We start from the raw sequence: 24,120 nt of genomic DNA on the forward strand, positions 1-24,120 counted from the left end.
GACTCCCCGATACAAATGTCAGCGGAAGAATCGAGGCGTGTACTGGCAGCTCATGGTCAGTGGGACCTCCCAGCAAGAGCGGAGCTTTCCAGGTTGTTCTCTGTGCCAGTTTCTTTGGACATTTTGGCTCCGTTTTGGGGCAGACAGGCCTTATTTTGCTGTCATTTCAGGGCGATCGCACCCACAATGGGGGATCTTCAGCTGCTAGAAAAGTGAGGTCAGCCTCCTCCACGGGACAGAGCTGACTCTGAGGCTCCCCGTGCATCACAAATCGGGGTTGATGGGAGGGACACGAGCAGCTGATTCTATCGGAGAACCGGTCCGTTTCTCTGACCAAATCGCACAACCCGTGTGAGCGCCGGGGCGTGGGAGTCGCTGGTCAGTGCAGGCTGAGCTGCACACCCGGGCGGGGCACGGGGCCCCGGGGAGGGGGGACAGCCACACCTCTGAGGGGTTTCCCTCGCCACCTCCTTCCCACCGGCAGTGAGCCCCCCTGCACAGGCCCCGGGAAACGGGGTCCCGCGAGAAAGCAGCGTCCAGGTGGCAAGGATTAGGTGTGGTGCCCTATGGTGTCCACTGCAGCCTCCATCCAGGGCACCGGGAGCAAGGAAAACACCTCCTCATGCATTTTGCTCGGTAACAAGGCTGCCCCCCAAAGAGAAATAAGTGACACTAGAGCAGGTGCGACCAGGTGGCTAAGAGGGCAAGGCTTCTAGAAGCCAGACCGGCTCGCAGCGGCAGCCTGTTTGGGAACCGATGGCTGAGGCAGACACTGTCCCCTGAGAATCACATGGAGATTGTTTCCAACTTGCTTCTCATAGAACTGTTTTCTGCCAGGGTAGCAATGTCACCCAGTGATTTCAAAGAAACTGCTGTTTCAATTACTCCTGTCTCATATGGGCAGGTTAGAGATAGATTCCCCTTTTCTCCTCTCCTCTCCTCTCCTCCCCTCTCCCCTCCTCCCCTCCCCTCCCCTCCCCTCTCCTCTCCTCCCCTCCCCTCCCCTCCCCTCCCTTCCCCTCCCCTCCCCTCCCCTCTTCTCTCTTTACTTTTCTTTTCCTCTTTTTGTCCCAGAGCTGGTTTCATTGCGAGCACACTGTTAGGATGGTCTTCCTTTGTCTTCTGAATTCAGGCCGAGGGGGTGTCAGGGGCAGGCACAGTATTGGTTGTTGTCTCTTAGTTGGAAGACATTCCCACTGTCGTCCCCTTTACCTCCCAAGTGCACACCGTCCCAAAGTTGTCAGCATTAAAATTTCTTCAAACAATGCAATTAAACTGCAACAGATTTCCTAACATTCTTAATTAGGACAGTAACTGAAAAATGCAGATGAACAGAAGTTACTGTTTTCATCAACATATTTTCTCCTTCTTTCCCGCCACCGTCACCTCCCCCTGCCCCCGCCCGTTTCGCTCTAAATGTCTGATGTCAGTTTCATCCACATGTACATTATGCACATGGCACCGGAGGAACAAAGTAAAAAGTCTCTTTTAATTCCGAGCGGCGAGCCCAGCGCCACATGCACTGTCTGTTACATGTCGCTCCTCGCGAGTTCACGCTGGGAGCTGCTTTTTAAAGGCAGCGCGTTTCTGGAGGATAGAGTTCAGGTTGGGCAGATTGCGGTGGAGAACTCTCAGGCTCCGAGAGGAATTAATACACTGATTATTCCGTGCGGCTCAGGTTGGCAGCGAAAGTTCACGGGCGCCTGGGAACGGAAATGTGGAGGAGAGTTGGGGAGAGTGAGCAGAGACAAAGAGTTGGAAGAGGCTTTAGAAGTGAAAGTGGGGGTGACTGTGAGGAGGGAGAGGGGCCTGGCGTGCGGACAGCTGTGTCAAAGGCTTAAACTATCTCATGGACCAGGAAGTCGTGATTTCCAGGGCACATTCTAGGATTGATCAGAAGAATCAGTGTAGTTATTGGACGAGAATGAGGGACAATAGGAAGAAAGGCCATTCCAGAACCATGTAATTTTCCTTTCTCTGAATTCTTAAGCTCTTTGCCAGTTTCGATTAAGTCCCAGGAGCTTAATGGCTCACATAGACATGAAGACGGTGGTAATATTTCTCCATTCGCCAAGATCTTCCCTGTTTAATTAAAATTGGAGTCCTCTGTGATCATCAACAAACAATGATTCACATTTTGTTGTTTACAAATAAGAAACGAAAAGGTAAGCAAAGCAAATACAAGCACGCGGCCCCTTTCTCGTCACGAGGAAACCAAACTTTTTCTCTCCCTGCTTCTCAGGGGAAAGAAATTGGGGCGTGAGCTCGGGGTTAATGGAGCTTCCACAGTCTCTGCCCTCAGCTGCCACGGCCTTAATCCTCTCCTTCCGCCCAAGTCCAGAGGCGCTGGGAGCCCCCAGGGCCCCCCATCCCCCGCGGAGCCCCAGCCAGATGCTCCACCACCAGCACCAGCCCCGCCTGTGCCGGCCCCTCCCGGTGCGGGCCGCGCCGCCCCCTCCCCCCATGAGCCCTCCCAGGGCTGCGGGGACTCCGCTGGCCCAGCACCCCCCTCCCCCCAACCCCCAGGGGTTAGGACCCTCAGGGGATCCAAGCAGGCACCAGGGCAGGTCTCTGAGAGCTCAGTGCAGGCCCTTTCCCCGTGGGGCCAGGAGCAGGGGCCAGTGCGTGGGGCGGGAGCTCAGCGACCCCACCTGCACAGGGTGGAAGTCCTGGGAGGTGTTTGCTTTGCTGGGTGGGCTCTTTCGGACAAGCTGAGCGGGCACAACAGCTCCCAACTCAGGGAAGTTCACCAAACTCCAAGACAAAGCCTTTAATGGGCAGCATCCAGGATGAGGCTGGGGGCCAGCTACTGGCTGGTTGGCAGTGATTCTCTTCTGGAGCGGGCGGGTTTTCCGGGATGAGACCTTAAGGGGTCCTCCCTCCCCTGCCTGCGGGTCAGGGGCTGGGAGAGGTCAGAGTCCTGCCCCATAGGCGTGTCCTGAGGGGCTGTGAGCAGGTGCAGCCCACACCCCAGCGCACACCCCAGCGCCTGTGGTCCCGCAGCCCCGAGCCAACTGCCAGGGCACTGGCTCCTACTGCACAGCTAGCCTCTGCCGTGAGCCACCCCCCAGGGGCGGTGTAGCGTGTCGGGGCATTTTCTTCTCATCTGGGCGGGGGGTGGGGGGTCCTAGTCTACCCGGCAGGTGGGGGGCCATCCCTGGGAATGCGGCCTGTGCTGTGAGGGCCCCCACAAGGCTGAGCCCACTGCCAGCCCCACCCCACAGCGTGGCCGCTGCCCCTGGGAGGCCTCCCCCACGGAAATCTTCATGTAGAAAGGGTGGCATTTTGCTCTTTGGGGAGCACGGACCCCTCTTGCCTGTCCAGATAGAGAGCCTCTGAGGCCCCCGTGACAGTGCCCGCCTGGGCTGGACCCTCGCCCCGGCCTCCTCAAGGCTGCATGCCCCCTGCAGACACATGGCTGGCTGGGTTCTGCTGGGAGCATCTCCAAGTTGATTGACGACAGAGAGAAGGGGCTGGGCTTGCTCATTCCAAAGCAGTCTTCCTGTTTGTTCTGTCACCTTCCTCAAGGCCACGGGGTTCCCTGGGTCACAGGGGGCACTGCTTGCTTGTGCTGCTTTTACAAAAGAGAGGAGGGGGGGTCTGGAAGCCTAGACGGGCTCTCCTGCCACGTCTTCCAATTCACAGTGTTGCTGCCAAACAGTAAACACCTGATTGAGCTGGTTCCTTCTCCCCCATGATGGCGCGTAACCGGCAGGACTGCACGGTCCTGCGGTTGGAGCCACTAGAAACCACGGGGACTCCCACTCGGTCTGCACGGACCTTCTCGCTGGAAGGGATGCCATCATGTTACCCCCCATCGTCGCCACGGAGGACCCCCTTTTACCGAATGATTTATGACTCTTAGCAGAATTCCTCTGGCTGCTGATTTTATTTCTGAGTCACTCTGTTCAGCTTCACTGGTCGCCTTCAGTTACCGTGGCAACCAGCAGATGGGGTTCTTTGACAAGGGTCAGCGGGGAGGCTGCCTGGGTAGAGAGGGAAGAGGAGCTAAATAAAAAGCTGGAGGCACTGACGGTGCCGCCGTGGATGGCCAGGGGCAGCTATCAAATGACTTGCATTCAAACCTAATTAAGATGGTGCCAGGAAGTGCGCAGTCGTGATGGAATCTGCGCTGGACTCACTCTTACTCGACACCCCTGTGGCCATCTGGCCCCCTCACGATGGTCGAGCATGAAGGGGAGCCCCACTACAGTGTGGGACCTGGTGACCTCCAGGGCCACGCCCCGGGTTCTAGACCCTGAGCGCAGCAGGAGGCCCTCAGAGGGACAGACGGGGCCGCAAGCGCCTCGCCACACACACCGTGCGTCCCCACGGTTCCCAGCCTTCTGTGAAGACTGTGGTGGCTCTCACTGCAAATAGCACTCATCAGAACACAACCGTCTTCTCATTGCAAAGGGGACTCGACAGAGGTGACAGCTCAGTGCAGAGGAGCTTTTCTGGAGGGAAGAAAAGGGACAGTGTTGGGTCCACGGACCAAGCTGGGATTCAGTAGGTTAGATGCGGGTGTTCTATCAATGTCCGTCACTGAAATGGGTCGTAGACTTGGTTACGTGGCAGTGTCTTAATCATTAGGAAGTATACACAGGTATCTAGGAGGAAAGACAACGGTGTATGCAACTTACTGTCAGAAAAGGAATATGTAGATATGCATGTGCAAGCACATAAATGGAGAGAGAGGTAGGTAGATAGATAGAGAGAGAGAATGAATGATAAATCTGTGAGGGTCGCTGAAGGAGGAACGCACGAGGCCAAAACGGGTAAAGAATCATAAATTTATTGTTAACATCTGCGAGCAGAAAGGCTGAGGCCAAAATGGCGTGGGGTCGGGGGGGGGTGGGGGGGGGAAGGCGAGCGGGATATGGATGTCTCTGTAAAGGCCAGAGTAACCATCGGACAGGTGCGGGTGGGGCCAGGTGTAGGCGGTTCCCTGGGAGCTGAAGGCTGTTGGTCATGAGACCTCTAATGAGAACCACAGGGCAATCGCCGGGAGGGGTGGGGCTGTGCTCGCCAAGACTCTGCTTTCGCTTTAAAAGAGCTGGTTCACGGTCAGGTCACTGGGCCCCAGGCCATTGGGCACCTCGGTTCTTCAGAGTCTACGATTCTCAGCGCGCCCCCTCCGAGCTGCCCCTGCTGCTTCGTGGGCCAGGCTCCTTCACCCGCGCCCAGCCCTCCCGGGGATCAGAGCTCAGCCCCGGCCAGGCCGCACTTGCCCTTTAAGATACCCAGGTGGCCACGCAGCACAATTCCCACGTGCTCGAGGGCGGAGCTCTGGCTCATTCCGGTTCCCCCTGAAGCTCTGTGTTAAGCGGCTGGTCTGTGGCAGAGCCTGTGGGCACCATCAGAGGCTTCAGGCCCCGCTTCGTGCCCTGGCGCTGTCCCCGAGGGCGCTGTGGCCTGGGCAGCCGCCAGCCCTGGTCCCCCACGCTGGTCCTGGAGCTCTCGGCCCCCGTGTCTGCGTCCCCCCGTGTCTGCGTCCCGGCACCACGCCAGCCTGGAGACCAGGTCAGTATGGCTTCCACCCCCAGGAGTCCTCACGCTGGTCAGTCCCAGCATGAGAACCGAAGCTGAGACTGTTTAGAAACTTTCGTAGCAATTGATGCAAATAGCATCTTTATCGGCCTTCCCAAAACCCAGGCAGCGTGGAGTGGAAGTTAAAAAAGGACAGAAACAACCCAGACGGGGTCCCTCCCCTGAGAGGTGCGAAGGCCCTGGCTGGGCACTCCCTCCTTCCCACACCCCAGGCCTCAGAACATGGTTCCGTGTCCGCGCTTCCCGGGAAGTTGGCCAGTGTGTGGCCGTCAAGGGCCTTGCCGGAAACCCTTGTGTTTGGGGATGGGATAGGAGTCACGTCTTCTTTAAAAAGGATCTTGAAATGCTGCCAACAGCACTGGCTTTGGAGTCAAGAGCCGTGAGTTCTAGTCCCGGGTTTTCTGCAAAAGGCTGTGTGACTTTGGGCAAGTCCCTAGTGCTCTCTGGGCTCCAGGTTCCCCATAACTGACTGGGCGGAATGACCTCCGAGGGGCCTCTCGGCTCTAACATGACTTGATCCTTTGACGGGAAGAGCAGGGGTCTCGCCCCAGTCCTGCCCCTCCTAGGCCCCTCGGCTCTTCCACAGGCAGCCATGGCTGATCGGACATTTGAGAATGAAAAATTAAAGGGGCAGCACAGGAACGTCAATTCTCTTCATTGGAAATGTAAATCCTCGCCCGGCCCGACTAGCTCAGTTGGGTGAGCGTTGTCCCATGCACCCAAAGGTTGCTGGTTCGATTCCAGGTCAGGGCACACACCTGGGTTGGTCCCCAGTCTGGGAGCATTAGAAAGGCAACCAGTTGATTGATGTTTCTTCTCTCTCTCTCTCTCTCTCTCTCTCTCTCTCTCTCTCTCTCTCTCTCCCTCTCCCCCTCTTCCCTTGGGTGAGGAGAAAAAGCAACTGGGAGACCTAAACAGATGATTAGCCAAAGAAATAAATCTTAAAAAAAAAGACAGAAGTGTTAATTCTCCCCTGAACCACATGATCCTTCGAGTGAAGGACTCTACTGAAATCATTACTGCATAGGGTGGATGTGGGCAAAGGAAATTCGACCGGCCGACCAGCCCCTGAAACCGCCTAATTCTCGAAGCGAGGCTGACTGGCTGGGATGTGTGCTGGGTTCCGAGGCACATGCCCTCTTTGCGCTGATTCTGTGTGGCCACATGAGTGAGGTGGAGTTCTGCGAAACGCAGCAGCCACTCTGAGTACCGGGACAAAGTATACAACTTGGAAGGAATATGGCTTGTTCGCCAAAATTAATTACCGAGAGCAGTAATTAGAGTAATTGGGTTTTCGAACGTCAGCTGGGACGGCCAAGGTGTGTTGTGATGGCGAGATAGCTGTCGGCGCTTGAAGGCAGGGACAGCGGCCATTTCTGTAAAGTCACGGAACTGAAGTTTGCAGCTGACAGGGAACTTAGTCATCTTCCAGCCCGGAGCCTGGCAAGTTTGTTCTCTAAAGGGTCGAATAACAAATATGTTCGCCTCTGTGGCCAGATGGTCCCTGTCGCAGCCGCTCAGCTCCGCTGCAAAGTGCAGAAGCCATCACAGATGACATGGAGCGAGCAAGCAAAGCTGTGTCTCCGTGGAAGTTTATGGAGGGGCACTGGATGTTGAATTTCATAGTCCAGTGGTCGGCAAACTCATTAGTCAACAGAGCCAAATATCAACAGCACAGCGATTGAAATTTCTTTTGAGAGCCAAATTTTTTAAACTTAAACTATATAGGTAGGTACATTGTTATTAACTTCATTAGGGTCCTCCTAAGCTGGCCTTTGCTAAAAACGTCCTCAATCTGATGGAGGTACGTTCGCTGAGGTCGACCCCTTCCAACTCTCCCATCCACACTCGTCTTGTTTACTTGTTTCTCTATCTCCTTTCGTTCATCCTCTCTATATGTCCAAACCATCTCAACATACCTTTCTCCATCCTCGACACTGCATCTTCTTTCACTCCACAACGTTCCCTAAAATTTACTTAAAGTTTTAAGTCTTAGTTAAACTATAGGTACATTGAATAAAGCTTGATATCATACTTCATGATATTATTTATTGATAAAATTAAATTCCTTACAATTTACCTTACAATATCCATAAAATTAAATCATGACAATGACTGACAAACACTAATGTGAACAATGGCCTTGCATCTCCTTGGAAAGTTTGTGGCTCGCGAGCCGCGGTTTGCCGACCACTGTAATAGACCATTCACGTCGCAAAGTATCTTTCATTTTCTTCAGTCAGTGAAAACATGTAGAGACCATTCTTTTTGGGTTTTTTTGTTTGTTTGTTTTTGTAATTTATTTTGTTTAATCCTCACCCGAGAATATTTTTCTATTGATTTTTTTAGAAAGAGTGGAAGAGAGAGAAAGACAGAGAGAAACATCGATGTGAGAGAAACACATCAATTGGTTGCTTCCTTTATGAGCTCCAACCAGGCCCTGGGCTGAGGGGTGGCGGTGGGGGTGGGGAGCCTGCAACTGAGTTACATGCCCTTGGCTGGAATCGAACCCGGGACCCTTCGGTCTGCAGGCCGATGCTCTACCCAGTGAGCCAAACTGGCCAGGGTGTAAAAACCATTCTTAACTCGCAGATGGAACAAGAGCAGGCAGTGGGCCAGGCTGGGTCTGGCCTGGGGTGTGAAGTGTGCAGATCCCAGCTCCAGCGTATGCTCATACAGGAGGAAACTGAAATTCGAGCTGATCACCTGATTCGCTGGCGTTCTCGTGACTGACACCAGGACTCATGACTGACAGAGTCCACCAGGAGTGTCCTCACTGAGGCACTGGGCTATTTGGATGATCACAATTGGAGCCACACAAAACAGTTCTTCTCCGGAAGGCCTCATCTGGTGTGTGTGTGTGTGTGTGTGTGTGTGTGTGTGTGTGTGTGGTTAGTATTGTGAGTACCAGTGGCTCATGAACTTGAGAGTTCATCAGAATCACCCAGAGGGCTCACTAAAGGGCCCGCCCCAGAGTTTCGGCTGCAGGAACTGGAGGTCTTCTTGTCTCGGTTTAGAAATGGGGAACTGTAGGTTGTGCGAGATCAAGCCTCTCCCCCGAGGACAATGGGCAGCTTGTGTCGGCTGGTGAGCCAGCCTCCTGTTGCCAAGTCCAGGCTCATGGATCTGGCCTAGGAGTCGTTCATTTAAGAGTCGGATATCAGTAGCATACCTAAAGGTAATGTATATCTTCTGTTCTTTCAGGAATAAAGCATGTATTACATATCAAAGCATGCTTGTCCTGTAGATGAAATTACAGGTCTCGTATCAGTATAATATGTCCATAGTGGTTTGCTCATTCTGACACGTTTATCTGGCCTGGTCTAAGGGCCAGGCACCTTGCTAAGTGCTGGAGATGGAGGGCTGAACCAGGGCCCGTCTTTAAGAAATCCCTAGTTCCGTGGGAGAGGCAGTCAGGAAGTGTGAGTGGGATCGAGGGTGAGTGGGGGGGAAAGAATGGCCACGGAGAGGCTCGGAAGGTGTAGTGCAGTGGTCGGCAAACTGCGGCTCAGCAAACCGCGGCTCGTGAGCCACATGCGGCTCTTTGGCCCCTTCAGTGTGGCTCTTCAACAAAATACTGACTTCTGCGCATGTGCCACGAAGTTTCAATCGCACTGTACGTGCGCGCCCGCACATGGTATTTTGTGGAAGAGCCACACTGAAGGGGCCAAAGAGCCGCATGTGGCTTGCGAGCCACGGTTTGCCGACCATGGGTATAGGGGACTGATCTCCTGAACCAGAAGCTGAGTGGAGTGGATGGAAAGGGAGGCGTCATCTGGGAAACAGGTGACTAGGGTGGTCCCAGCCATGTGAGCGGGGCCCAGAGGGAGGGGTGCGCCATGGTGGCTTGGCGATCTCTCCCCTTCCCGGTGCCTGCCCTCGGGAAAATGACTCACTTCTCTGGGCCTTGCTTTTCTCCTGCAAGAAATGATGCGGATGATAGTGATGCAGGTAATACCTGCTGGTCAGTGTCGTTAGGAGGATTAAATCAGTTCATGAACATAAAATGCTTACGATGCCCCCTGCTCCGGGCAAGTGCTCAGTAAATCCTAGAGCAGTGATGGCGAACCTATGACACGCGTGTCAGAGGTGACACGCAAACTCATTTTTTTGGTTGATTTTTCTTTGTTAAATGGCATTTAAATATATAAAATAAACATCAAAAATATAAGTCTTTGTTTTACTATGGTTGCAAATATCAAAAAATTTCTCTATGTGACACGGCACCAGAGTTAAGTTAGGGGTTTTCAAAATGCTGACACGCCGAGCTCAGAAGGTTCGCCATCACTGTGCTAGAGCATCCTCCCAGGAATAGTGGTCTGAGGGCATGTTTTACAGTCAAAGTATCTGCACCTTTTAAATCCATATGTTGTTGGAACAATGGTCTTCCCTTCCACAAAGAGGCCTCCTCAGCCAGGGAAACTTCGAGAACATGGCTAAGAAGGGGAGGAGAGAGCCTTCATTGTGGCCACAGCGACCAAAGGGAGGGGTCCGGTCTGAAACCATCTCAGGACAAAAGACACTTTATACAACAACAAAACTATGTACCTGCCAACAGTAGACTGTAGGAAGCTCCTGGTGAGACTGTTGGGTGAAAATAAAACTCATCAAAAACATGTGTGAGGGCCCTGGCTGGGTAGCTCAGTGGGTTGGAGTGTCACCCTGCACTCCAAGGTTGTGAGTTCAGTGGTTAGAGTGCTGGCCCCTTGGACTGAAGGGTCACAGGTTCGATTCCAGTCAAGGGAAGGTACCTGGGTTGCAGGTTCAATGCCCAGCCCCAGGCGGGGAGCCTGTGGGAGTCAGCCAATCCACATGTTTCTCTCTCATCGATGTTTCTCTCTGTATCCACCCCTCCCTTCCTCTCTCTAAGGGTCAATGGAAAAAATATCCTCCGGTGAGGATTAACAACAAAAACATATCCTTGGGTGAGGATATATGTGTGTGTGTGTGTGTATGTGTGTGTGTGTATATGTGTGTATGTGTATATATATGTGTGTATGTGTGTGTGTATATATGTGTGTATATGTGTGTGTGTGCGTGTATATGTGTGCATGTGTGTATGTGTATGTATATATGTGTATACATGTGTATGTGTGTGTTTGTGTGTATATGTGTGTGTATGTGTATGTGTGTGTGTGTGTGTGTGTGTGTGTGTGTGTGTGTGTATACATATTGAAGACACTGGCCACCTCTGGGGCTCTGGGGGTCCAAGTGTTTGGCCTGGAGACAGATCTAGAGGGAGTGGCCCCGCGGTACTGGGACCAGGCTCACAGTGTTCATTTGGTGATTACACCTCATAACTTATGGATACACTGCATATATTTTGTATGTATCACATACAACATAAAAAAATTTGAATATATGTATTCACTTGCTTTCACAGTATTCATAGCAAATGAGTGTCTGCAGCGTAGGACCGGAGCTGGCTGCGTGCACTGCTTCTGTTTTGCATGAGCTGCTTCCCCAGCCCGCTCGGCTCTGCAAAGTTGTCTAGTGTCTCGCCACTCGCTCCCTCTCCTCCCCGAGTCTTGCGTATTTTAATAACATGTTGGTTCTGATCGCACCTGCCTGCGGGGTGGGGGGCGATCGCTGTTGGACCAGCAGAGAGGTGCCGGCCCTGCACACACACCAGTGCCTTTCCTTGCATCTGCATCCCGGGCTTGAGAAACGCAGCTGGTTCCCATGGAAACCGCTGCCCCTGCAGCCCTGGGACTCCTGGGGAGCTCTGCCCCAGAAGGGGCGCAGCTGCTCTTCTCCCCCAAGACGCCCCAGTTCTGCCCAGGTGTGCCCGCAGGTCCTCGGGGAAAGGGCCCTGTGGTCAGGACGGTGCCCCCAGCCTGGGGTGCAGCAGGGCCTAGCCGTGTCCTGCCCGGGGACTGGCCGACAGGCACGGGGGCTTCATGGGTAGGGATGGGCCTGGCCCGCTCCCCTGGGCACCAGGACCGCACTGCGTGCCCCCGGGGTGTCTGGGAAAGGGGAATGCCTGCCGGTTGCGGAGATGAGAGGCGGGTCTTGGGAAAGAAGGGCCCATGGGGATGGTACTGGAAACCCAGTGATTCCGTCTCTTTCCTGCTGTGCGGACGGAGCCTGCGCGGGTCTGCAGGCTGTGGGCTTCTGTCTGGTCTGATGTGAGCTGCGTGGCTTTGAGACTGTGCCCCCAGGACAAGTTGTCCCCACCTGACTGTGTGGTGGGGGCGGGCAGGGGGCAGAGTGGACTTCCCAAAGCCACATGCCGGCTTCACCAGGGGAAAAGCCGTGTCTCCTAGAGCAGAGGAGGGGTGACGGAGAAGAGGGGACGTGACTGTGCTCCCTACAGTGCTGTGGGGCGGAGCACTGGGAGGTGGGCCGGTCTGACTGCAGCCCCGGCTGGGGGTGAGGAGCACTGAGCCGGCCCTGCACAGCCGCAGACACGGGAAGGAGGGACTGAGCTGGCTCGTGGTCCTTTCTAAAAATATCTTTATTGTTGAAAGTATTACATATGTCCCCCTCCGTCCCCCATTGACCTCTACCGGCCCTCCCACCCCCACCACCCTCCTGCCTGTGTCCCTGGGTCACGCACAGATGCACACAGTTCTCTGGTCCATCTCTTCCCACCCCCCTCCCCGCCCCCTCTGGGGTTCAGTCTGCTCCAGGCCTCTGCGCCTCTGGATCTGTTTTGCTCATCAGTTTATTTTGTTCATTAGATTCCGCACATGAGTGAGACCATGTCTTTCTCTGACTGGCTCCTGTCCCTGGTCCTCACCCTCCTCCAGAGCCAGGGGAGAGACCGGTGGGCGGGGCCAGCCCAGGCCTGGACCCTGGTCCTGACTGGCCCCCCTGGGGGTCTCCATTCCTCAGGGAGTGCGGGGAGGAGGCCTGAGGAAGGGCTGGCCTGTTGCTAGGTGTCCCGGAAAGCCTGTCCACAGAGGCTGCGTGCGTGTTCCTTAGCTCTCCGTCCTGGTGTCCGATGGACCAGGGTCTCAAGGTCTGGGTCATGCTGACTCCGTGCTGCGCCTGCTACCTGTTGAAAGGTGGCACAGTGCTGGGCAGCGGGCTGTGAGCAGGGAGAGCCTGAGGGGAACCCAGCCTGTAAGCGTGGCCAGTGAGGCCGATGTGCAGTTAACCCGCAGGCGTTAGAAGCCACGGAGCTTCCTTCTAGCCCAGCGGTTCTCAACCTTCTGGCCCTTTAAATACAGTTCCTCATGCTGTGACCCAACCATAACATGATTTTCGTTGCTACTTCATAACTGCCATGTTGCTACTGTTATGGATGATCATGTAAATATCTGATATGCAGGATGGTCTTCGGCGACCCCTGTGAAAGGGTCGTTCCACCGCCAAAGGGGTCGCGACCCACAGGTTGAGAACCGCTGATCTAGGGAGCCAGCGCTCGGGTGGGAACCCGTCTCCTTTACTCCCTGCAAGTGCAGTGCCAACCAGGCACATGTGTCAGTGAGCGCCCCAGGTGGGCGCCCCTCGGTTCCCGAACACCAGGGGGGCTGAATTCTGCTCAGGCCCCAGAAAGGCCGGTGTCTGCAGAACAGGCTTTGGGTCTTTGCCTCAGTGTTGGACAGGGAGCCTGGAGCTTGAAATGCGCCCTGAGCTTTCAAAGCCCTTCGTGTGTGTGTGTGTGTGTGTGTGTGTGTGTAAATACAAGCTAATGTCACTGGGTGCTTCTGGCCACTGCGGGCTGTCAGGAAGGCGTGGGACAGCCACGTCTTCAGAGCAGGGCGTGCTGCTCCGTTCCACCTGAAGCCCACCCGCAGCCTCCGGCCCGGGCTGCGCTGCGGCTGGACAGTGTGAGTGAGTGAGCCTGGGGAGGGAGCCCGTCCGCAGGACAGATTTCGGGTCTTTAGAGACCCTGGTCAGCGATGCACCGCGTGACCGACGGGGTGATTAGTAACGGAAAGCCCTTAGCCCCGTGCGTCCGCCCTCCTCGCCGCTGCCCCAGCCGGGCTGGTGTCTGCCGGGGGTCCCGGCTGCCAGGGGAGGCATGCAGGCCCTGGCCTTTGCCCTCTGAGTGTAAGGTTTCCGCTTTCTGCTCATCCGCCTTACCTGTGTGTTTCCCAGTCCTGAGGGCTGCTGATGTCCTTTCACACTTGGGACCGGTCCCCTCGACTGACCTAATGCCCCCCCAGGCCCCCTCCGACTGAGGCCTCACCCCTCAGGGTCCCTGCTAGGCCAGTGGTTGTCAACCTTCTGGCCCTTTAAATACAGTTCATATTGTGCCCCAACCATAAAATTATTTTCGTTGCTACTTCATCACTGTCATGTGGCTACTGTTATGAATCGTCATGTGAATATCTGATATGCAGGATGGTCTTAGGCGGCCCCTGTGAAAGGGTCGTTCGACCACCAAAGGGGTCGCGACACACAGGTTGAGAACCGCTGCTGCTACTGTGCCTGGATACTCAGGCCTGGCCGGCTGACCCACCTGGTCTCTCTCCATCTCTCAGGCTGCAGCAGCTGGACCAGCACAGCCAGGCCACCGCCCAGCAACTGGTGCAGCTGCTCAGCAAGCAGAACGAGCTCCTGCAAGAGCGGCAGAGCCTGTCAGAGGAGGTGGAGCGGCTGCGGGCCCAGGTAACGCACACCCCGCGCTGGGGGGCTCTTGGGCGGGGCTGAGAGCCCAGGTATGCACACCCCGCGCTGGGGGGCTCTTGGGGGGGGCTGAGAGCCCAGGTATGCACACCCCGCGCTGGGGGTTCCTGGGGGGGGGGGCGCTGAGAGCCCAGGTATGCACACCCCGCGCTGGGGGTTCCTGGGGGGGTCTGAGGGCCCAGGTATGCACACCCCGCGCTGGGGGTTCCTGGGGGGGGGGGGCGCTGAGAGCCCAGGTATGCACACCCCGCGCTGGGGGTTCTTGGGGGGGGGGCTCTGAGAGCCCAGGTATGCACACCCCGCGCTGGGGGTTCCTGGGGGGGGCGCTGAGAGCCCAGGTATGCACACCCCACGCTGGGGGTTCCTGGGGGGGGGGCGCTGAGGGCCCAGGTATGCACACCCCGCGCTGGGGGCTCCTGGGGGGCGCTGAGGGCCCAGATAAGGCACAACCTGTGCTGGGGGGCTCCTGGGGGGGCGCTGAGAGCCCAGGTATGCACACCCCGCGCTGGGGGCTCCTGGGGGGGGGGCTGAGGGCCCAGGTATGCACACCCCGCGCTGGGGGTTCCTGGGGGGGGCTGAGAGCCCAGGTATGCACACCCCGCGCTGGGGGGTTCTTGGGGGGGGCTGAGGGCCCAGGTATGCACACCCCGCGCTGGGGGGTTCTTGGGGGGGGCTGAGGGCCCAGGTAACGCACACCCCGTGCTGGGGGTTCCTGGGGGGGGCTGAGAGCCCAGGTATGCACACCCCACGCTGGGGGTTCCTGGGGGGGTCTGAGGGCCCAGGTATGCACACCCCGCGCTGGGGGCTCCTGGGGGGGGCGCTCTGAGAGCCCAGGTATGCACACCCCGCGCTGGGGGTTCCTGGGGGGGGGGGCGCTGAGAGCCCAGGTATGCACACCCCGCGCTGGGGGTTCCTGGGGGGGGCGCTGAGAGCCCAGGTATGCACACCCCACGCTGGGGGTTCCTGGGGGGGGGGCGCTGAGGGCCCAGGTATGCACACCCCGCGCTGGGGGCTCCTGGGGGGCGCTGAGGGCCCAGATAAGGCACAACCTGTGCTGGGGGGCTCCTGGGGGGGGGGCTCTGAGAGCCCAGGTATGCACACCCCGCGCTGGGGGCTCCTGGGGGGGGGGCGCTGAGAGCCCAGGTATGCACACCCCGCGCTGGGGGCTCCTGGGGGGGGGGGGCGCTGAGAGCCCAGGTATGCACACCCCGCGCTGGGGGCTCCTGGGGGGGGGGCGCTGAGAGCCCAGGTATGCACACCCCGCGCTGGGGGCTCCTGGGGGGGGGGGGCGCTGAGAGCCCAGGTATGCACACCCCGCGCTGGGGGCTCCTGGGGGGGGGGGGCTGAGAGCCCAGGTATGCACACCCCGCGCTGGGGGCTCCTGGGGTGGGGGCTGAGAGCCCAGGTATGCACACCCTGCGCTGGGGGCTCCTGCGGGGGGGCTGAGAGCCCAGGTAACGCACACCCTGCGCTGGGGGCGGTCCTCGGGGCCCTGAGACCCCTGGTACCCCGCACACTCCTCGCTGTGTGTGTGTGTGTGGGGGGTGTGTCTTCAGGATGGATCCATCCACGTGCTGGGGTCTGATTCACAGCTTCATTTTATCAGTGATCACATTGCTCAGCTAATACGCCAGGAGGGAGATCTGAAGGCTGTGCTGGCACAGTGGGGGGCACAGCGGGGAGAACAGAGACATGGGGGACACAGGGACATGTGGGGGTCACAGGCCCGGCCTCTTTAGGGAGCTGAAGCTGTGCAGGAGCCTAGGCCCAGAATGCAGGAGCCACACCATGTGCTGAGCAGATCCAGGCAGGCACCTCTGCCAGGGCTGCGGGAGTCAGCTGTGAGGGCCCCTGGAGGGTGTGTGTATACAGCCTGGATTGGTTGAGGAAATGGGGGGTGCTCCCAGTTAGGGGAGTCATTGTGAGCGGAATGCATAAATCTTGTCCTAAATAACCTGACTGATCATCGAGCTAAGATTTTGGGGGGGATAGATGGGTTATAAAAGCCCTTTTATAAAGCCTTTTTTAAAATCCTCACGCAAGGGTATTTTCCCCATTGATCTCTAGAGAGAGTAGAAGGGAGGGAGGGAGAGAGAAGCATCGACACAAGAGACACATCGATTGGTTGCCTCCTGCACGGCCCTGACCAGGGCTGGGGATCCTGCAATGGAGGTAGGTGCCCTTGGCCGGGAATCGAACCCATGACCCCTCAGTCCACAGGCCGCCGCTCCAACCCTGGAGCCAAAACAGCAGGCAAAGCCATTTTTAAACAAACACAAAATTTACTAAAGAATCAAAGATGTGGAAAAAGAATTACTTGCTTCCTGTGTCCCCGAAAGAGAAAAATGGAGGAGACAATGGCACCGTGCCCAACAATGAAGGAGTGAGATGTGGATGCCAGCAGAGCCCGGGCACTGGGACAGGTGACAGGCGGTCACCCCTTTGCCCTGCAGCATGGAGTATCGGCTCCATTTTACCGATGGGAGACTGAGGCTCGCACAAGCACAGCCAGCGAGTAGGGGCCCTGACGTGGAGCCCAAGTCTGAGTCCACAGCCCAGGTCTCCCTGTTCGGGTGGGACCTGGGGCCCCGCAGGGAGGAGCAGGAGGAGAGTGAGTGCAGGTGAGCTGGGAGCACAGCCTGAAAAACCCTTTTGTCTCCGTCGCTGCTCTCCTGTCCGAGAGGCTGAGCTCTCTGCCCCACCGGCGGTTCCTTAGGATCCTGCGTGTCCACGGCCGGCCATGGCCTCAGCCTTCAGTCAGGATTGACCCAGGTGCCGTGATCCCGGGGGACATCACACGCCCGCGCTTGGAGTGACTCATGGGAAATGCATCTGGAAAGAGAAAGGATGAGAAATTGTCTCTCATTGTCCTTTCAAAATGACCATGTGCCGCACGGGTGTCTGGGAGCCACTATCCTCTGAGTGATTTTCCCGCTCAGCCTGCCAGATCCCTCTGCAAAGTACTCATTTGTTCCACACACAGTAAGTGAACCCCCCTGCCCCCCAGCACCCATGTCAGTCCCTGACCTGAGGCCTGGGGACCAGGGCACACCTCCCCCCGCCCCCGCCCCAACCACCACTGCGCCTCTGAGACTGCCCACAGGGTGAGGGCGAGGACACTGCTCCAAGCCCAAGCCACGCCACACTCCACGGTCAGCTGAGATGCTGGTGAAGAAACACACACTGTCCTGGCAGGTGGCTCAGTGGTTGGGGCGTCCCAAACATCAGAAGGTTGTGGGTTCCAGTCCTGGTCAGGGCGCACACCCAGGTTTCAGGTTCCATCCCCAGTTGGGGCATGTATGGGACACAACTGAATGATGTTTCTCTCTCTCTTCCTCTCGCAAATCAATAACGATATTCCGGCCGGCGTGGCTCAGTGGTTGAGCAGTGACCTATGAACCAGGAGGTCAGGGTTCGATTCCCGGTCAGAGCACATGCCCGGTTGCAGGCTCAGTCCCCAGTGTGGGGCGTGCAGGAGGCAGTTCATCAATGATTCTCTCTCTTCACTGATGTTTCTCTCTCTCCCTCTTTCCCTTCCTCTCTGAAATCAATAAGAATATATTTAAAAAATAAACCCTCGGATGAGGACAAAAAAAAAAACAGACACAAGGGACATAGAATCCAGGGCATCCCCTCCGGCCCAGGGCCCGGGAACCTGCATTTTCACACAGAGGACACAGGTCTAGGAGCCTCTGACGTGTTCACAGGCACCGAGAACAGAATGATGCCAGACTGTCATGGCGGTGAGGGCCTGGGCAAGTCTCTGAAGTCTCTTGTAGCCTCCGTTTCCCCATCTGCACAGGGGTGTCAGCCCAGCCCAGCTCAGAGGGGCTCTGGAATTGTCCACAGCAGGCGAGAGAGATGCCGGCTTTTCCTTCTCTCTCTCCCCAAACGTGAGAGGCCCGGGAGGCACAGCCTGTGGACCCAGCAGGAGGCCACATCCTCACCGCTCCGCCCTGGGCCACGCAGACGGGCTCGGCCCCTCCTCCTGCCGGAACCGGGCTGGCTGAGCCCTGGCTGGCGGTGGCCAGAGGTCAGGGCACCGGGTCTGCAGGCAGGAGACCAGCCTCCTGTCTGGTGAAGGTGAAACCTGGTCACCACGGGCCCGGGCTGCCTGTCACTTCCAGAGCCGGTCCAGCGGGGACAGGGTTGTACTATCTGGGCGTTGGTCTAGTCACCAACCCCGGCAGCATGGAGAGCGCAGGTCACCCACAGAGACCTACTCTCCGCCCCCCACAAGCCGGCTGCATATGAGGGGTTGGACAGAGATTATGTGGGCAAGTGGGCAAGAGGGATAAGAATGGGTGTGCAAAATGGGCAGTTCACAGCTAAGCGCTGGGGGTGTGCAAGGCCCGGGGTAGGCACAGGGCGGGGCTCTGGTTGTTCATCTTTCCATGATGAAAGCAGCTCCCTGTTATGGGAGGACGGGCCGCATTTCCAGGTAGCTCCCAGGTCCCACGTGCAACTCCCAGCCAGGCTAGGGCGTGCCTTCTGCAATCAGAACACAGCAACCGCGGTTAGCAGAGCCTGGTTAGTATTTCCTGTCAGTATGGCTGCTCCCAGTAGTCTACCTCTGCCCCTGACAGAGGGGCCGGGGCTCGGGGCGTGAGCGCGTCTCCCGGCCTCTCCAGCTGCCCAGGAAGGGCCGTGGGCCTCTTCTCTCTGTTCTGGGCCCATCATGGTCACACGGGGTTTGCCCTCCAACTCCCCCTCTGCCTGCCGGCAGCACTCAGATCCCACCCTGCACCACTGGCGCCTGGAAACCTCTTCCAGGTCGTTACAAACCTGATCGCTGCCAAATGAAAACCTTAAAGAAAAAACCCAAACCTTAAAAAATCCTCAGAAAAACGCTGTCTTTCTTCCGGAGCCGGAGCACAGGAGGGACTGAGCATCCTGGGCTCTCCGCTCCCGCCCAGCTGGCTGGCCCACAAAGGGCCTTTTATTTTTATTTATTTTTATTTTTTTTTAATATATTTTTATTGATTTTTTACAGAGAGGAAGGGAGAGAGATAGAGAGTTAGAAACATCGATCAGCTGCCTCCTGCACACCTTCCTACTGGGGTTGTGCCCGCAACCAAGGTACATGCCCTTGGCCGGGATCGAACCCGGGACCCTTCAGTCCGCAGGCCGACGCTCTATCCACTGAGCCAAAGGGCCTTTCAGATGCACGTGTTACCTGGGGGCTCCTCAGATGGAAGCACGACCAAAGGTTTGTGGGGGAGCCGCTGGCGTTCCCCACCAGGCACGGGGTGCAGAGGAGGCCGGGACCCGGTTCTGCACACGCTCTGCTGAGGAGCCCAGGGCCCGCTCGGTCCTTCGGCCCGCAGGGAACCTGAATTGTGAGCCCAGCGTCCAGTGAGCCCTTGGCCGCTCGGACCCCACTGGCTCTCCCCCCACAGCCACGTTTAAGGGCCGTGGGAATCCTCACGCCAAAAGGTGCCACTGAGGCACCGTCACTTACAGGGGCCGAGCACGTCCGCGTGGCCCAGGGCGGGCGGTGCGGATGTCGCCTCCTGCTGGAGCCACAGGGCCTTGCCTCCCGGCCTCTCTGGGGGCCTCTCAGGCTTGGGGAGGAGAGAGGAGGAGACCTGCATGTCTCTTGCCTGTGGACAGTCCTTCATTCTGTCCACCTCGCACCCGGCAGAGTGGGTTTTCCTGGCCGGGGCAGCTGCTCTGAGCGGAGTCACATCCTGACTGTTCCCTGGCCCCAGCCCCTGAAGCGGTGACACAGCTCGGGGCTGGCCTGTGGCCTCCGCCAGGAGACAACCAGTCTGTTGTCAAGGCTTCGTTCTTCTCCATTGTTTCTGCCGAGTTCTGGCCTGTGCACACCTCCAGTCTGACAGCGGGAGACGGGCAGAGGCCTCGCCGTGCCTCAGTGGCGCTTTCTGGCCGTGCGGGTTCCCATGGCCCTTCAACGCGGCTGCCCGGGGCTGGCCCGGCCATGGCCCAGGCGCTGCCCACGGAGCCCAGGCGCTGCCCACGGGGCCCAGGCGCTCTGGGGACTTGCTCCTGGGTGGTGCTGACGGAAGACACTGGCCCGATTGCTCGCCTGCCCCTCTCGGGGTGGGAGGGACTCCTGGGAAAGGGCTGGGAAAATGCCATGAGATGCTCTGCTGGTCCTGGAGGATCCTGGAGGAGAAACGGGGCCGCAGCACTCACCCGGCCTGGCTCCTACCCCCTCCACCTTGTGTCTGGGAGGGGTGGGGAGACCTGGGCCCCTGGGAGCTTCGGCGGCGAGGCCTGACAGCTGGGAGCCGGGTCAGGGGTCTGTGACCAGCGCCCGGGGCTCTAACATCTGTCCAAGGCGGGTGCCAGCTGGCAAGGAAATGAGACTCCCGTGGGGAGAGGGACATCTGAGAGCGGGAAGAGCGGAGCTGCCCTCCACCCAGAGGCCGCCTTACAGCTCACAGTTATGTTATTTGTATTTTCTATGTTTTCATTGATTTCAGAGAGAAAGGGAGAGATAGAAACATCACGGAAAAGAGAGAACCATCCATTGGCTGCGTCCGGCACGCCCCACACTAGAGATGGAGCCTGACTCTGGGCCTGTGCCCTGACTGGGAATCAAGCCGTGGCCTCCTGGCTCGTAGGTAGTTGTTCAACCACTGAGCCACCCCGGCTGGCAGGTCAAGACCAGTTTCTTTGTCAAGCATTTACCTGGGGGTGGACGTGGCTCTGGCTGACCTGCCGTCCCGACAGGCTGTGTGGGCCCCTCCCGGTGACTTCCAGTTTCAGGAACTGACGTGCCTGTGATTAATCAGCCGGCCCCACGACTCTCGAGCATTCTTGGCAGCGGATTTCAGTTCTAATTTGATTTGAACTTGTGCGCGGATCCAACAGCCATATGTGATTATATTCAAAATCATGGACATGATCTCCTTACACCAAAGGACTCGTGCAAAAGAGCTGAAAAGCCAGCCGGAAGCAGAGACCCAGAAGCTGGGGAGGGAAGCAGGCTGGTGTGTGACCTGAAGCAAAGGGAGGGGCAGCTTCAAGCTCAAGCGGGGGCTGGGAGGGCGGCGGCTCGCTGGGACCCGCAGGTGTCGCACGTCTGCAGGGTCCTGGCGGGGGCCCCGGGGACTCCCAGCAGCGGAGGGAGGCGCTTCCGTGAGGTCAGCTACCTGCGGCAGATGGTGCTGGGATCCAACGGCAGGCACCCCGAATAAAAGCAAAGAACACGCCGCCTCCTGAACCAGGAGTTTCTGGAAAGAGCTCCCGATAGATGAAAACAAACAATTTGATTTCAACCCAATTGTTGTTTCTTTGTTTTCACCCGGATTTTCACCCGAATTGTCAGTCTCAAAAATAAACACTGATACATTCCCAGAAAATATTTTTCAAATAAAAACTGACTCTGTTAAAGTTTGCCCTGATTCTTTCAAAACTGTGTACGAGACACTGTCAACCGAAGTGACTTCCATGTTTTTTTAAAAACACACGCGAACATATGCAGCTCAAATGTCACCAGCTCCCGCCGCCTGCGTGTTTGCAAAGATGACACGAGACCCTCGCGCCTGCTCCTCACACCAGGGCCCGGGACCCCCAGACTCCCCGGGACGCGCAGAGCCCGGCGCACTTCTCCTTGTTGAGTTGGAGCGAAGGCCCTGCGCGCCATTGTCCTGGGAGGGCCCGCAGGCTCCCTCCGCGCCAGCCTCGCTCCGTTGTCAGCATCCTCCTGCCCAAGAGCCAGCAGCCTCCGGACGAGGCTGGTGGGAGGAAACAAAGCGAATCCTGTATCGCTTCGGGTGCGTTTGCTCCACTGCTGCTCCCCGAGCGAGACGTTGCGTTTCGCCACATAAATTCACAATCGCGATCCTAAAGGGAGCTAAATGTTTTAATCCAATTAGACAAGTGAACAAAACACTGAATATTGCATGCAGTGCAGCTAGATCAGGGGTTCCCGCCTTTAAAAGACGGCGGCTCCGTCACATTCCAGCCCCACATGTCAGTGTGTCTCCCTCCATCGCCTTCCGGCTCCAGGCAGCCAGAGGCGCCGGCTGGGGGGGGGGGGGGGCACTGTCCGCCCTTCGGGGTTCTCAGCCTGTTTACCATGGAAACGGCTTCTGTAAACAGACACCTGCCCGGGGCAGAGGGCGCCTCGGACTCCTGGGACCCGCGAAGCTGGAGACTGCACCCTGACCTGAGTCACAGAGGGAACCCCGGGGTTAGTGAGCTCTGGGGGAGGAGGGGGGCCCAGCAGATGCCGGGCCTGGGGCTGCGCGGCCTCTGACCCCTCCCTTCTGGGTGTGGGTCCCCTGCCCCCCCCCCATCCCAGCCCCATGTCCCACCCCAAGATGCTGCTTCCCAGAAGCCCAGGAGTCAGCCCCGCCTCCCTGCCCCGCAGGCCCCCTGCTCTCCAGTGCCGGCTCCTGGCTCCCCAGTCCTTCCCTTCGCAGTCCAGCTGGCCCTTCATTGTCCCAGCCCCAGGGCAGCGACGGGGAGAAGGGGGAGATGGGCCTGGTGACCGTGCCCTGAACTCCTGCCCCTGCAGCTGCAACAGCCGATTCCAGGAAAGGCTGTGCCCAGCCCAGGGGTGAGGGGCCCGGCCCAGGGGTGAGGGGCCCGGCCCAGGGGTGAGGGGCCCGGCCCAGGGGTGAGGGGCCCGGCTCAGGGGTGAGGCCCAGCCAGAGTTTGGGTCACTTGCCTGTAGGGAGAGGAGGGAGGCAGGACTGCACTGACCCGGAGGCGGGCCCTGCGCCTGGTGGGGAGCACTGGGGTCAGAGGTCAGGCTCACACAGGAAGCCGCCTTTGCACAAAGTGTGTGGAGGGCTGGGCAGACCAGTGCTGCCCCCGTTCCCGTTCCCTGTTCGGTCTGTGACCGAATCCCACAGATGCAGACCTGGTTGCTCAAGGCTTCCCTCCGCTGCTCAGAACAGCATCAAAGAGCTCAACTCCGAGGTCGGGGTCCAGCACATGCACACACATGCACGCGCACACACACTCACACATTCACACACATTCACACTCACACACACACACACACGCTCACACACACGCTCGCTCACACACACACTCACATTCACACTCACACACACACACGCTCACACATACACGCTCACACATACGCGTGCGCACACACACACATACACACACGCTCGCGCGCGCACACACGCATACACACACACTCGCACGCACACACACACATGCTCGCTCACACACACACACTCAAACACGCTCACACACACATTCACACACACTCGCACTCACACACAGGCTCACACACACACTCACACACACACACGCTCACGCACACATGCTCACGCACACACATGCTCACACACACACGCTCATGCACACACACACTCAAACACACACACGCTCACACACACACACACACACTCACCACCCCTCCCCACCCCCGTTCAAATCTCAGCTCCGCCCACTTCAGGTCAACCTTTGAGCTTCCCTTTCGCTCAGTTTCTGGTTTAACAAGGGACCAGAACAGCCTCCATGACAAGGGAGCCCCGCTCCCCAGAGCCTGGCAGACGCCACGAGCCCACAGCCTCGCACCGAGGTCACACGGCGTGAAGGGCCGCGTGGATGAATCCTTTAACATCTTTTTTGTACAAACAGAAAAGCAAGGCCCAGAGAGGCAGAGTGAACCGAGCTGAGAAGCCGGTGGGTGGGAAACACGTTTCCAGACAGACTGGTACCAGGCCCTGGCCCAGCGGGCGGTGGCCATCCCCAGGGCCCAGCGGGCGGGTGGGAGGGTCGGTGGGCATCCATCCCCAGGGCCCAGCAGGGCGGGTGGGAGGGGTCGGCGGGTGGCCATCCCCAGGGGAAGGAGGCTTCCCTGTCCTGTGCCCCGGGCAGCGGGGCAGCGTGGGGGGCGGCCTAACGGGCCAGGGAGGGTGGGGGGAGCCTGAGGGCCGGGCCGGAGCTTCCCCAGCTCTGTGGGCCCCGGGCACCTTCCAGTGGCCTCAGAGGGAAGTGGGGAGGGGTCTGCCCTGCAGCTAAAAATAGATGCTTTCTCGCCTGAGGCCCAGGGCG

General features: G+C 58.0%; 1 protein-coding gene across 3 annotated transcripts in view; it reads left to right on the forward strand.

The window, feature by feature from the left end:
- SDCCAG8 (SHH signaling and ciliogenesis regulator SDCCAG8) overlaps positions 1-21,645 on the forward strand; it is a 200,038-nt gene extending 178,393 nt beyond the window's left edge. The window contains exons 15-16 of one of the 3 annotated variants that reach the window (XM_059677343.1): positions 13,986-14,112; positions 20,580-21,645. In XM_059677343.1, the coding sequence (XP_059533326.1) occupies positions 13,986-14,112; positions 20,580-20,597 (145 nt within the window). In that variant the 3' untranslated portion in view covers positions 20,598-21,645. Of the gene's footprint in view, positions 1-13,985; positions 14,113-20,579 lie in introns of those variants that run through there. The other 2 variants (XM_059677342.1, XR_009450217.1) reach the window with 2 other exon arrangements.
- Positions 21,646-24,120: the final 2,475 nt, after the last annotated feature.

This window comes from Myotis daubentonii, chromosome 20, assembly GCF_963259705.1.
Source record: "Myotis daubentonii chromosome 20, mMyoDau2.1, whole genome shotgun sequence".
Classification (NCBI taxonomy): domain Eukaryota; kingdom Metazoa; phylum Chordata; class Mammalia; order Chiroptera; family Vespertilionidae; genus Myotis; species Myotis daubentonii.